Here is a 13878-nt window from a genome sequence, read left to right as displayed (position 1 = left end):
AAACAGATTTAAATATTTATTTGTCGTTTTATTTTAATTTGAGTCTTTATTTTTACCAATTCACACGTATTTACCCACAATAACTTAATATTACCATCACAAACACTTACTATATTTTACAAAATAACAGCCACATAACTAAAACACAAATACTTCCCACAGTACACAGCATTTTGAACTTTATTTCGTACACAATAAAGTAGATAATACAACAGACACACATGGTATATAAGTCGTTATAAATATCGTATCATATATGGTCGCAGGCGTCCAGATGTCTCTGGAACACTATGTCTAGGTGCTCGTATTTCGAAGATGGCACGTCGCCGTGGGGTTGGTTTTTTCTAGAAAAATAAAATATATGAATGCACAAACAAAACCTTCGTCAAATTTAAACAATCAAACATTAACCATTAAACATAAACCAGTACTGTGATAAGGTTGAAAATCTATATTTTTGGATGTTTTCTTCTTACATATCTCGGTAGCAAAAATATGCATGTACAACCCGTGCCGATAAAGAATGGGATTAGAAATCGCGACAGCTGTATCCAACTCTCGCACATGTGCTATACTGTATGAGCGAGAGGTAAATACAGCTGTCGCGATTTCTAATCCCATTCTTTATCGGCACGGGTAGTATATGAGAATTTAAATCAATTATCTGGCATAGCTATATCTGTGCTTCAGACATATGCATTTGTTTTTTTTTTTTTTATTTTGTTGGATTTATTTGTTAAGGTTAGTAAAATAAAAAGGTTTCTTACTTATAGTATTCTTCACATTCCTCCATCGAGATGTCGCTGCTAATGATTCGAGAACCAAACCCGCTGTAGTATGAGGCGTAGCGTTGCTGTAAAACAAAGCAAAAATTCCAGATACTATTTCTGTTCTATGTACATTCCAGGTTTTAGCCATAGAAACAGACAATAGTCTGATGCAACTGGCCACTGGCCTTATCTACAAATGCTTTTTTTTTTCAGATGGGATATCATCAAATGTCCTCTGTCTCGCTATTGCCTCTGGAGCCCTTCATGTACCAGGGCCGCGGTAACTCTTAAACTACACCGGAAGATCAACCATCATCATCTGCCTGGCCTTTTTCCAACAAAATTGGGGTCGGCTTACAGTCTAACCAGATGCAGCTGAGTACCAGTGTTTTCAAGAAGCGACCCCCTTACCTGCAAATGTTTGGATAATATCTGCTCAGCTATAAGAGTACAAGCCACTCTCAACGCCTTAGCGAGCGCGTCGATATACTTGACGTATGTAGTGGTGAGCTCGCGCACATCGCTGTCTCGACGCGGTGACAGTTTCAGGTTTATGCCGCCAGGGGGCGTTGTACCCTGGAGAATTGGGAAGATAGTTAAGTGTACTGTATTTTGAGAAGGCACTTAGCTAAAGGTAAACAATCTTGATAAGACGTTTTGTTTAAAAAATCAATTTAAAAATAAAATGAGGCCTTTGTATGTCGGTGGGTGCGCGGATCCACGCGAAACACAATTGATTTTCTATTGTTCTATAATAAGCAGCATACAAGCCTTTAAAATGGAATCACTATACTAAACAGTAGTTTGAGGAATTAGTAGTACCTATATTTTGGAAATGACAAGAGTACCTGATCCACGATACACTTCATCATCAGAGTGAGGGTCTTACTATCATAGTGGTCAAAGTCACTTGTAATTGTCACTGCTCCCAACATATTGTAGCTGAAAATGATGAATAAAAACATTTACAGAACTCCGTTCAAATGGGAAAAATTAACTTGGTAACCTTGATAGTAAAGTAATAACTTACACGTTAGCCATATACATATGATGTCCAGGTGCCACAGCGACTTTATAATATCTATCCAAATTATAATGCTTCAGCAAATACAGACAACTCGTAACATCCCACATATACGTATGAATCAAATCTCTTTCCCGCCATTGGTGGTGTTGCCAGTTTCCACAAAAGTTCCTACTATGGTAGTTATTATAATACGGCATTATTAGTAGCTGGCATCTGTAATTCAGTCTATCTTTGTACTCTGCGGTAAGTTTTAGAAGTTTCGCGAATAGTTTTATTTCTCTTGCGACGTCTGTTTGGAAGGGAGTGTGGTATCCCTCTCTGTAGGGCCATATTAGGAAACATTCTGCGTTCAATCGCTGTGACACTTCTAGGCACCTTTTGATCTGTGTGGCCGCCTGGGCAAATGTGGTTGCGTCGTTACTTGTGAAGGCACCTGATACATATCTGAAACAACAGACAGATTCTATAAGTTTCCCAGTGGTGCTATGGATGAAACAAACTCTTTCAATTTCTTTCTCGTTCCAAATATGTTTGCTTATAAGCACCTTCAAAGATTTTGAGGTATCAGACTAGATAATAGCCCAAATCTTATTCCATCATCCATTCCATTTTACCATCAAAAAGACCCAATATCCCCATATTTAAATAAATACCCAAAAGAAAGCAATCCTACCTGGCATGAGAATGAAGATCAGGCGCCAACCACATCAACTTGACGTGGTACCTCTGCATCAACTCCTGTATGTACTCCGTCACATCGTCCCAATGAGCCTTACTCTCTTCCCAGTTCTCCGTATATGGAACCAAGTCTGTATCGAAAGCGGTCCAGTATTTAACTCCCAGTTTGCTGCAGAGTTCGAACAAGGCTTTGATGTGGCGTTTGTGGTTGTCCAGGGTGTCTGTGCCGTCGTCCCAGGGTCGGGAGTGCGTTGGACGACCGCATATGTCTGAGCCTGAGAAATTATGGAATGTTATTGTTTATGTAAGTAGGTACCTAACGGATTAAAAAAATTGCAGAGAGGAAGATGAAAGATACAGGGAAAAGAGTAGTAGTGATTCAGACTGGTGCGAACATATCATAAGGTTGGTAATTCGAAGAAGGTAAGTTTTTACCTTTTCACCTCAAAGAAGAACTAAGGATCTCCTCAGACATTCTCACAAGATGGATTATGGTACAGACATTGTGATGCAGCCGCCATGTTGTTGTACGAGGTCTGCTCTATAGCTGAGTATATCTCACCAGTGCGGGTGCAGTGAGCGAGCGGCAGGCTGCACTTGAGCCAGTCGTCCATGGCGCGCGAGTGCACGCGCTCGCCGCTGCTGTAGTAGCGGTAGCAGCCGCTTTCTGACGCAGCCGCCATGTTGTTGTACGAGATCTTCTCTATGCCTGCAAAAAGCGTCAATATATTAAGAATGAATACATCCTCTTCATCATCCAACATGTTGGGTACAGCATCTTGGTATCTATTTGCAACTTAATAGGATAAGGCACGGCGCAGTATCAGTGTTTTACTTAAAGGAGGTAGGTATGGTCACGTCATAGACAGCCGTAAGCCAACACCTCTTGGTAATACTGGTTGACAAACTCCCTGATATCTGGCCACTACCTTTCTCTACAAGGAGCACTCGTGACCCTAGATTAATAAATGAAACCTCGTGACGATGTCTTAGCGAAGAAGCAAAGGGGAACTGGTTGTAACAAAAACAGTTAAAAATGTGTAGCCATGCTCGAGAGAGACCTTGCAACTTACGGCCAGTTTTTTCATCAAAAGTTAAAGTTAAAGTAATGTCTAAAGTTAAAGTAACGGTCAAATTCGTTTTTTCAAGGCTAAAGTGACAGCAAAATTCATAGAAAAATTGAATTTAACCGTTACTTTAACTTTAGTCATTACTTTGACTTTTACTTTGGCTTTAACTTTTGATGAAGAAACTGGCTGTTAGTGTCTATATATTTTCGTCAAAAGAAAAGCTTAAGTACCAAGGACACCTAAGACATGGGTAAGATACGCACCTTGAAAATAATCAACGTTGTCGGCTCTGGGCTCTCGCACTTTCTGCCTTTTGGCAGTCGGCTGGTTGTAAGTCGACATGACAATAATTTTTCACTACAACAGGTTAATTTAAAATTACATATTTAACAGATCGAAGTGCAATACGCAATCAACTACTAAACAACTTTGAGTTCAAATAAAAACTAAATAGAATAAGCAAATAAATAAAAAACATACCTAAGCGCTTATCATTTTGTATTCAGTTAGGTACTATGAGTCAAACTTTATCCTTGATAGATTCGATTCGCTCGTCTGAGTGAACTTTATGGACTATATCCACGCAATTTCCCGCGGTTTTATACGCATCGTAAATAAACATTATACATACACCGCAATTCCTATTTCCTCCCAATTCTCAATCTATTTCCTTTTATTTCAATGTAAGTATATATCGGTTCAACATTTTAACGATAAAATATTGTTTTTACAAGAGTTTGATTTTGTGTTTTCTAATTGAAGAACCTACTTTCTCAGTATAACATTTCTTAGATTGTATTTTAATATTTGTACCTTACCTTCACATCTTCACACTTAATAAAATAATAAGATCCTTATGCAATACACCTATGTTTGACAAATAAAAAAAAATAAAAAACTGATTCTAAAAATTCCAGATACTTTTTAGCAAGCATTAATTCTATATATGTATTTCCAAAACCTACTTACCGCAATATATTACTACTATTACAGCGTCCCGCTCCCAGTAGGACGACAGACAGACAAACAATTACATCGCCGCGGCTTATATAACATATGATGAATGGGCGCAGCGGCCCGTAGTGTCCCTTTGTCACAACTGGATGCCAACTCTTTTGTTACATACTACTTATGTTGTGTTTTATACTTTTATGTTTGTTATAAGAGAATTTTTGTATTGTTGTGTGGTTATTACGCTTGTTAGGTAAAGGGGGTAAGCAGAAGTGCCAGAAGTAGTCGTTTAAGTTATCAAGAGATCTTTCTTTATTGTTGCTAAGAGATCAGTGGATGTAGCTTCTTGCAATATGTCATAAAATAGCTCGTGTAAGTTATTGCTCAACAAAACAATAATTTTAATTCGGTTGTGGTTACTGTGTAAAAGGGATCAAAATATGATAGAAACAAAACAAAACACTTCAATATCCTTAAATCTATATATTTCTTTATACATGACTATAAAAATATCCAGATCAGCCTAAAAATAACAGCAGCTAATAGCATTATTATTGGTATCGGAACTTTACTACCGACTTTCACATTTTCCACTTCAGTAATACCAGAGACAACGCCTTTCTTCAATGGCGCTGTCAAACCCGCCATCTTGGGTTTGTCTATGGGCTCTCCCATCATGGAGAATTTACTCGCGCTAGTAATTTTCACAGTTAACATCTTTCCCATATATTTTTCTTCTTTGGGTACTAGAACTTGCTCGTAGAATTCATTGTGGGCCACGAAATAGTTTTTGTCGTGGGATATGTCTGTGACGAGTACTTCGTAAATGTCGCCGACTTTGTGGCCATACGGCTCGTACGAGCGGAATAGTTCTGACAGCTTCTTTGTGCGTTTCTTTACTTCTTGTGCTGGGACCTGTAACAAGAAATTTAGAATAGAAATCATTTCGCATATCAACTGCTCTGCAGTAATTCGACAATGTTTTCTACAGTCATCATCATGTGCCTACTCTTTTTAGAATATAGTAGAAAAGATTATTATTTAACTTCATCTAATCGAAATCAGCTGAGTGTTGAAACCAGTGTTTTAAATGGAGGGACTACCTATCTGACCTTCTCAACCCAGTTACCCGGGCAACCCGATACTCCATGACAAGACTGATTTATCAGACATTCTTATTCTTTTAATTTACAAAAAAATTACCATGAACTTAGCAATTGACCGATATTTTACTTTCTAAAATCACCAGAACTCATATTACGTTCTAAACACAGTTTTCCTTCAAAAAGACTCATATTACGTTCTAAACACAGTTTTCCTCTAAAAGCTCCTTAAAAACCAACAAAAACCTTTACCTTAGTCATCTTAGCAGCCGGCGTGCCAGGTCTGGCGAAGAACTGGTTGATGAAGAGCGAGGGGAAGCGATACTTGTCACACAATGAGTAGGTGGCCTCGAAGTCCGCGTCCGTCTCGCCGGGGAAGCCGCAGATTATGTCCGTGGCTATCGTGATGCCTGGTACCCTGGGAAAAGGTTTAAATGACAATCCACCTTTTTATGAAACGTGGTTTTAAGAAGTACTCGTAAGTATATAATAGGTTTAGTCCACTAACTTTGTTCGGGACGGTAGTTTAAAGCTGGTACTTTTTTAAACTACGTTTTATAATAAGGTGAAATATGTTTAATATATGGTTAGCGTTAATTATATCAATAAAGAAGACTTTTTCTATGACAGTAATTATTCATCTCATACGGAAGAAAGGGTATGGCCTAACCCTTAAATATACTTTGATGTTCCATGTCTTATCTCCTGTACGAAATAAACGATTACTGTTATATAAAATTGGTCCGTATTGATATAATGCAGATTATACAGGAATGAATTTTAAGCACTGCGCAAAAAAAAAACTGGTGGTCCAGAATCGTTAACAGAACCTATCTGCATCATCAGTAAAAATTTTTTTTCATTCTTTTGTTCGCCCTAAAATCAGCAAAATATGGATACCAACTACATATTCTTACGCGCGCCGAGCGGAGCTCCGTCAGTAAACCGGTTTCGCGTTGCCGCCGTGCATACTATGACGACTGTGACCGTACTATCGGTTACAAAATAAACATCTTTTGATGTCAATAACTTTTCTTTTTTGTACTAAAACACTACAAAATAAAAATATACGTATCTATAAAACTTATTTAACTATAAGTTGACAAAGTTTGCGCACTGGATAAAATTCATTCCTGTATAAAGGAGGATACGACTGTCAATAAAAATATATTGAGTTAGGTTATTTTTTTGGCGTTTACTTTATAAGCTTTCAACTGCTGTATAAAATTTGCGTATCACTTGGCGCCCACGTGGGACCTAACATGGTTTTGGCGCCCAAATGGGACTAACGCTTGCAATGTCAACATGTATTAAAAATTAAAAGTGAAACCAAAATTCTTCCAGAGCTTCAAACATTCAGAACAAGAGATCCATAAAACCAGACTTGCATAAAAAACAGCTTTTAACCGTTTAAGCGCTACGTTACCACAGACAAACACAACAATCACACTCATACACTCACACCCCTTTTTGTACCTGGTAAACAAAAAATAACACCATATTCTGAAAGCTACGCTAGTTGACCACGTGGCTCGATAGATGGCGTTGGCGTCAAATTGCATCGCGCTATGGTTTCGTTACTTCTCCCAACATAACCTCGCCGTCTCGTTTAAGGTCTTTGGAAGTAGTTCAGCATAAATTAAGCCTTTCTCCCTTCGCGTACAATCCCACAACTAATCAAATTTCAATTTTTTGACATACTCCACGGGGATTGTGTCACTGAGTGAACCCGTCGGAGTATAATTAATTTGAGAAATTACCGAATTTACTACTACTGAGGACTATTTAGTAGATGGTTTATGTGAAGTTTGTACAAAAACGGTCAAGCGGTTCTTCATTTATCAATTTTCAATTTATTGGAAAAATGGTGGAATACGTTTTCTGTCCCGCTTTTACGTAAAACCTGCTGAACTGATTTAAATGAAATTTGGTAAACAACAGCCTCGAACTTGAGGAAGGATAGATTAGGATATAGGCAAATTTTTATCCAGGTGCGGGAGGTAGTTATTGTCCTAAACCTATAAAATTGATTATTTAGAACATACATCTTACTAATACCTACCTACTTACTATCTTACATTAAACGCCTTCCTCTCTTCTAATTATGTTGCTCTGCCCATCAGGGTCCATAATTGTGACTATCATTTTATATTTTCCACCTAACATACATTATGAAATGCAATATCTATACTAATATTATAAAGAGGAAAACTTTGTTTGTTTGTTTGGTTGTAATGGATAAACTCAAAAACTACTGGACCGATTATAAATATTCTTTCACCATTAGAAAGCTATATTATCTGCGAGTAACATAGGCTATATTTTATCCCGGTGCGGGCAATAGCTCCTACGGGACGCGGGTGATACCGCGGGAAAACAGCTAGTATGATATGAAGAAGTGAATTAAAGCAATGTTTAAATTGTTACACTGACTTTTCTCTGAGGAAGTCGACGACTTTCTCGAAGTCTGCTCTTGTGTACTCTCTCTTCATGTCAGAGAGCACTTGATCACTGCCCGACTGCACCGGCACGTGTAGGAATCTGCACAAACATAATTCAAAAACTATACTTAGTTACATCTAATACATCACTACATAATATAAAACAAAGTCGCTTTCTCTGTCACTATATACCTATGTCCCTTTGTACGCTTAAATCTTCAAAACTACGCAACCGATGTTCTACCAAATAGAGTGTTTCAAGAGGAAAGGTTATGTCTATAATAACATTTTTCTTTTCCTCTAGTGTATTTAGTATCAGCATCGAACCCATGCGAGGCCGGGGCGGGTCTATGTATATAGCCTATCTATACTAATATTATAAAGAGGAAAACTTTGTTTGTTTGGTTGTAATGGATAAACTCATAAACTACTGGACCGATTTTAAATATTCTTTCACCATTAGAAAGCTATATTATCTTGCAAGTAATATAGGCTATATTTTATCCCGGTGCGGATAGTAGCTTCCACGGAACGCGGGTGAAACCGCGGGAAAACGGCTAGTATACAATATAGGGATATACGGACAGAGAAAGCGACTTTGTTTTAGCGCTAGTTCAGACACGACGGGAACCGCGCGATTATAGAATCGCATGGAAATCGCGCGGATCTTGTTTATATGTGTTAGTTAGTAATCGTTCAGACATAACCGCGCGGTTAATCAAGCCGCGCGGTTACCGCAACCCAACCGCCAGAAAGTAGAATCGCGCTGCTCCCGCGCGTTTCTATTACTATGGAGTCTTTACTTCGCGTTCAGTTGCGTTGCGGATACCGCGCGGTGAGCACGTCACTGCTCGTGAGCTCGCCATGGATCGTTTCGACACTGAACTATTTATTGACGAGGTGGAGAAGAGACCTGCAATATGGGACATTCAGTGTCATGATAACTCAAATAAAATTATCAAGAACCGAGCTTGGCAAGAGTTGGTGGAGATATTTGGAAATTGCGAAGACACGGTGGAAAAAAAAATACTGACCATGTACTAGTCGGTCACGTAATATTGGATGCACCCAATACCGCCTTTTTCTTTTCTTTTTTTTAAGGAGCAACCACAGTAAACACACTTCTTCGTCGACCTCCATTTTGAAACTGACGCTAACACGCACGAAATCGCATACTAACCGCGTGTGTCTGAATAGCATCACAATTTTGCGGTTTCAAACCGCGCGATTCGTAAACGCACGATTCCCGCATGTCTGAACGCAGCCTTATACTATGTAGTGAAGTGGGATAACTATACTACTAACTTGATAAACTACTATACTTACTTATAAACCCTAGGATGATGCATGATCTTGGCGACTTCAGCGAGATGCTCCAGTATGTACGGCGGGTTGGTCATGCCGAGCCGCAGCCGACAGCCTTCAGGGATCACTTCCACTAGCTGCCAAAGCAGCGCCGGGAGAGATGTGCCGATGTCACGACCGTATGTGCCTGGGAAGAAGAATTATATGTGACAAAAATATAGGAAAATAATATTCCGGTTTCACCCACCTCCCGCGAAAAGTACTCGGTGCAACTGGATAATGAGGTATCCCATAGCCCTCCTCGATAAATGGGCTATCAAACAGTCTGTATCAACTTATAAATAACTTTTGTTTTATTAAAAAAAAAAAGAAAAATGAAACCTTAACACGACGCGCGACGGGTTCGTTTCAGTGTATCTTTTTACAAGCTTTTATTTAACTTGCAATGTATGTATGTATGTAACTATGTGTGTTCGGGTGGAATTTTACAACTCAATTTTAAGGCACTCATTGATTCATCAAGATTTTACTAAGAAAGCAAATACGAGTACTTAAATCTCGCGACAAGCTTTTAAAACGTATAAATTGTGTCAAATATGTTTAATTTGAAATGTCGTTATAAGTTGACAGTAAAGTTACAGTTAAATTTTTTTTTTCTTTTTAACTAAAAGCATTTAAATAAAAACTTGTTTTTAAAGATTTTTTTACCTCAATTTATTAAGGTACGAAATATCAACCGCATGTTGTTGAAAACAAAAACGTATTAAAGTGTTTGTAAACCTATTCATGGAAATAAATATCAGTTATATTATCAAGAAACAAAGAAAACTCACCAGTATCTTCACTAGTCAACCAAATCTCGCAGACACCCTCAGTAAAGGACTGTCGGGCTCTCTCCACAATTTCCTCGGGCGGGTAACTGCCCAGCTCTCCTCGGGCATGCTTGGTCTTACAATACGTGCACTGGTTGAGACAACCCGTGTTGATGGAGATGATCTCTACGAGGGGGTTCTTCCTGACCTTGGGGAGGAGTAAGGAAGCTCCACCTGCTTTTCGTCCCTCGCTTGTCTTTTTTTGACCGAAGAGACGGACTGTGTGGCCTGAAATTATTTAGCGATTAAGATATAAGATAAGATTAAAATACTAGTGATTAAGTTTTGAATAAAACTCTTAAACTAAAATAACTATTTGAATTTAATCTTTCCTAATTTTAGGAATCGGGTAAAGCAACTTTATTTTTTAATGTATATTTTATCAAGTTGTTTTTTTTTTTTTTTGCTAAGTGCAAAGCTCATATAAGTTCAAATTTTGCTACAAATTGTTCAACTGGCAGCAATTATGTACAGTTGACACTAACATACCTTTAAGTGTTTCCTCCACAATCTCAACAATCCTGTCTATCTGCTGCACACCAACCACACTGAGCCCCATCAGGTAGTTAGCACGAGGCGCTCCCTGTGGCACACACCCTGCCACTATCACGTGGATACCACGACTTTGGCCTAGCTCTATCTCATTTCTGAAAAAGTAATAAACTAAGAGACATCACCAGTGATGGTTTTTAAGACAGGCCATTAGAGGTTGATCACCTCTGAATACAATATAGCCTTTATTTCAAGTCAAATACAGGATAAAAGAAGATGTTTTTTGATATGCAAAACTTCACACAAAATGAAAAAAGAAGACTCTAGTACTTACAGAAAATATAAGGTAACTAACTGGCAGTATGTAAATCTTACAACTCATCTCGTTTTACCATTACAAAAATAACCATATTAGTAGGAACTGGCATTAAATATAATCCCACAACTAATCTCCATAATTCTTGCAATACTAACTTGAAATGATCCTCAGCGGGGCTCTTAACAGTACAAGAGTTGAGCAGCCACAGCTGAGCATCAAATTTGTCCTCCGTCAGGCGGTAGCCGTGGGCAGCCAGTAGTCCGGCCATGTACTCTGAGTCTGAGTTGTTGTGCGCACACCCCCATGTCTTCACGTAGATTGTTTGTGTGCCTGGTCAAAGTTTTAAAAAATTAATGTTAGTAACTTTTTATATGTCTATTAATGTTATGAAAAAAATTCGTGTAGATAAGTAATAAAAGCCAACAAATTTGGGACACGTTTTCTGGGCTACTGTCAGTCAGTGGGTCGTCTTAGGGGCGATGTAAAAAAAAAACTTCGATACTGGGATAGAAATACTAGAGTAACGAAGTTCTTGAAACTACAGTGCCAAACCCTAGTAAAAATATTATGTGAGATGGAAAAAGCTTCCAATTTGAGTTCATATTCATGCCTTTAGACTTCAGACGTAACTTAAGACAAAACTTTTCGGTAGCAGGACTATAATTACAATGTTTAAATTAATATAAACACAATTTTAAGGTTATACCTGGCACGACACTCTCCAAAATAACCTTTTCTACAGGTTCGGAATCATTCTTGTTGTCACGCTTCCTTGACCGGACGCTCACGGTTTTCCTGCTAGAGTATCTTTCTTTTGGCGTAATGTCTTGCGAAGATATTAAATCTTCAATATCGTCTATAATTTCATCACAAACACCTGGCATTTTGGAACTTTGTTTTGACAATTCTTTGACATTTGACAGCTAATGTGCAAGAGTCACAGATTATTTAAACTCACGTTTCATTTTACCAGAATTTGTAAAGCTGTTAAGTGTCGCATAAAGGAGGTGAGATTGACAGTCGCTCCATGTAAAGCAATGTCCTAGAAATGATAATCCGGATGCAGCTCCACTGCCACACTTCCAGTTAAACTGGAATCTGACCCCAATACAATTTAGCAAAAGACTAGTCAACTCTGAAAAATCAGAGACGCTGTCACCGTACATACCACAGAGTACTATAATAAGGGTACATACCCTCTAGCTACATCTACCAAAAGTACACAAAGGGAGGACGGATAAATGTTTTAAACTATGTCACCGCTACATTATTTTTCATTTAATATGTGTCAAATTATTTTTTTACATCATCATCTCCCGAGCCTTTTCCCAAATATGTTGGGGTCGGCTTCCAGTCTATGTAAAATTATTTTTTACATACACTCATTAAAATATAGACGTGGATAATTACTTTCAAAAGTAATAGGCGTAGTTCCTATTCAATAACTGTTTTCACCTACATACGTCTTGTACAGTGACAGCCTTTTGCTATTCGAGGCGCCTAAAAATGTATGTTTGTTTTACATGGGTAGGTACGTTTGTATTAATTTAGTAACGTTATAATTAAATTAAATTTACTTTCGAAAATCTTGGCGTATTTTTTATTGTTTGCTAAAAATACATGAGTCCTAGATACCAATATACTCAGACTATCAAGGGGCTAGTGGGCTGGTAGCTGGTTAGCCAAAACTTAATGAGAAAAACAAAGCACGCACGTATGTAAGTACATACTTACCTACATCAAAACTTTATTGCATTTTTATGATCATGATAATTAGACAGGTTTGCCAAAAGTTAACTTCGAAGTAACAAAGACGTGGTCAAACTAAACAATAATACGTCATTAATCATGGCTTTTAATTAATGTTTATATCATATTTAAAGTTGAATAACTGACCAAAAATAGGTGTCAAGATACTTATTGCTGTCTTATAGAAATCTCATTTCAATGAAACCCCAATAAAAATCTACACTTCCGATTAATAATAGCACATTATTATAGCCATGTTAACATTAAATAGAGTCGTTATTAGCGATAATAGTTCTTATTGCGAACTGATACGGGTTAAAATCTGTTGTAATTGGTGCGGTTGTAAACATTACAATAGTGACAATGGGTCGTAGACGGTGCAGCTGTCGTCGTAATAGCGGTGGCATACGTACCTGCGGGTTTTGGCGCCATTTATCTGCCAAGGCAGCCGATTTTACAATCGATTTGATCAATATAAAGCTTACTCTAATAAGGGAAACTAGACATTCAAATACCTAGCAAAACCTACACTTTAAAATCGTCATTATCTAGTTTTTTCACAAACTCACTTCCTCAAAATTAAGCCAGATCGTAAATCACTGGTCATTATAGTTCGGCCATTCAGAGAATGCGTTCCTGACACGTCGCGATTGAACTGACGACGTAACTTTGCAATGGCGTTGCAGTTACGATAAAAATATTTTTGCTGGTTGTTTACCGTTTTAACAATTGAGGAGCATTAAAACAACATTATTATATCAATAATCAATGAATGTTATTACGTCGTCAGTTCAATCGCGACGTGTCAGGAACGCATTCTCTGAATGGCCGAACTATAATTACCGAATTTCATTGCAACCTACAACTACAGTTAATAACTACACATAAAGATAATCTCGTTAATTTCCCATTTTATTGCCGTTTTAATTTGCTGATTAGATCATAGTTACGGTGTGTAAATATGAATGTATTGAGAGCAAAAAATACCGTAGCTATAGTTCGGCCATTCAGAGAATGCGTTCCTGACACGTCGCGATTGAACTGACGACGTAACTACATTCATTGATTATTGATATAATAATGTTGTTTTAATGCTCCTCA

At 37.9% G+C, this 13878-nt stretch overlaps 2 protein-coding genes across 2 annotated transcripts; both read right to left on the bottom strand.

Moving 5' to 3' along the window:
• Positions 1–7: 7 nt before the first annotated feature.
• Positions 8–4004, bottom strand: LOC124634980 (xylose isomerase-like). Its single transcript, XM_047170690.1, has 8 exons — positions 3809–4004; positions 3038–3184; positions 2471–2750; positions 1801–2241; positions 1619–1712; positions 1182–1346; positions 768–853; positions 8–344 (listed from the first exon to the last, which is right to left on the bottom strand). The coding sequence occupies exons 1-8, from the start codon at positions 3885–3887 to the stop codon at positions 251–253; spliced, it is 1386 nt and encodes a 461-aa protein (XP_047026646.1). The 5' UTR covers positions 3888–4004; the 3' UTR covers positions 8–250.
• Positions 4005–4964: 960 nt separating this feature from the next.
• LOC124635273 (threonylcarbamoyladenosine tRNA methylthiotransferase) lies at positions 4965–11948 on the bottom strand. The gene is made up of 8 exons (XM_047171139.1): positions 11735–11948; positions 11184–11358; positions 10707–10864; positions 10179–10445; positions 9367–9532; positions 8033–8140; positions 5852–6017; positions 4965–5411 (listed from the first exon to the last, which is right to left on the bottom strand). The coding sequence occupies exons 1-8, from the start codon at positions 11910–11912 to the stop codon at positions 4998–5000; spliced, it is 1632 nt and encodes a 543-aa protein (XP_047027095.1). The 5' UTR covers positions 11913–11948; the 3' UTR covers positions 4965–4997.
• Positions 11949–13878: the final 1930 nt, after the last annotated feature.

The sequence above is a fragment of the Helicoverpa zea genome, chromosome 12 (assembly GCF_022581195.2).
Source record: "Helicoverpa zea isolate HzStark_Cry1AcR chromosome 12, ilHelZeax1.1, whole genome shotgun sequence".
Classification (NCBI taxonomy): domain Eukaryota; kingdom Metazoa; phylum Arthropoda; class Insecta; order Lepidoptera; family Noctuidae; genus Helicoverpa; species Helicoverpa zea.
Note: the sequence above shows the minus strand (reverse complement) of the source record. Positions and strands in the feature narration are given on the sequence as shown.

Coding starts and splice junctions, on each gene's coding strand:
- LOC124635273 (XM_047171139.1), bottom strand. CDS start 11,912: ATGCCAGGTGTTTGTGATGAAATTATAGACGATATTGAAGATTTAATA. Junction 10,446..10,706: donor TGTGGAGGAAACACTTAAAG/GTATGTTAGTGT, acceptor AAATAATTTCAG/GCCACACAGTCCGTCTCTTC. Junction 8,141..9,366: donor CATCATCCTAGGGTTTATAA/GTAAGTATAGTA, acceptor ATGTTTGTGCAG/ATTCCTACACGTGCCGGTGC.
- LOC124634980 (XM_047170690.1), bottom strand. CDS start 3,887: ATGTCGACTTACAACCAGCCGACTGCCAAAAGGCAGAAAGTGCGAGAG. Junction 3,185..3,808: donor CAACGTTGATTATTTTCAAG/GTGCGTATCTTA, acceptor CGCTTTTTGCAG/GCATAGAGAAGATCTCGTAC. Junction 2,242..2,470: donor GATCTTCATTCTCATGCCAG/GTAGGATTGCTT, acceptor CTGTTGTTTCAG/ATATGTATCAGGTGCCTTCA.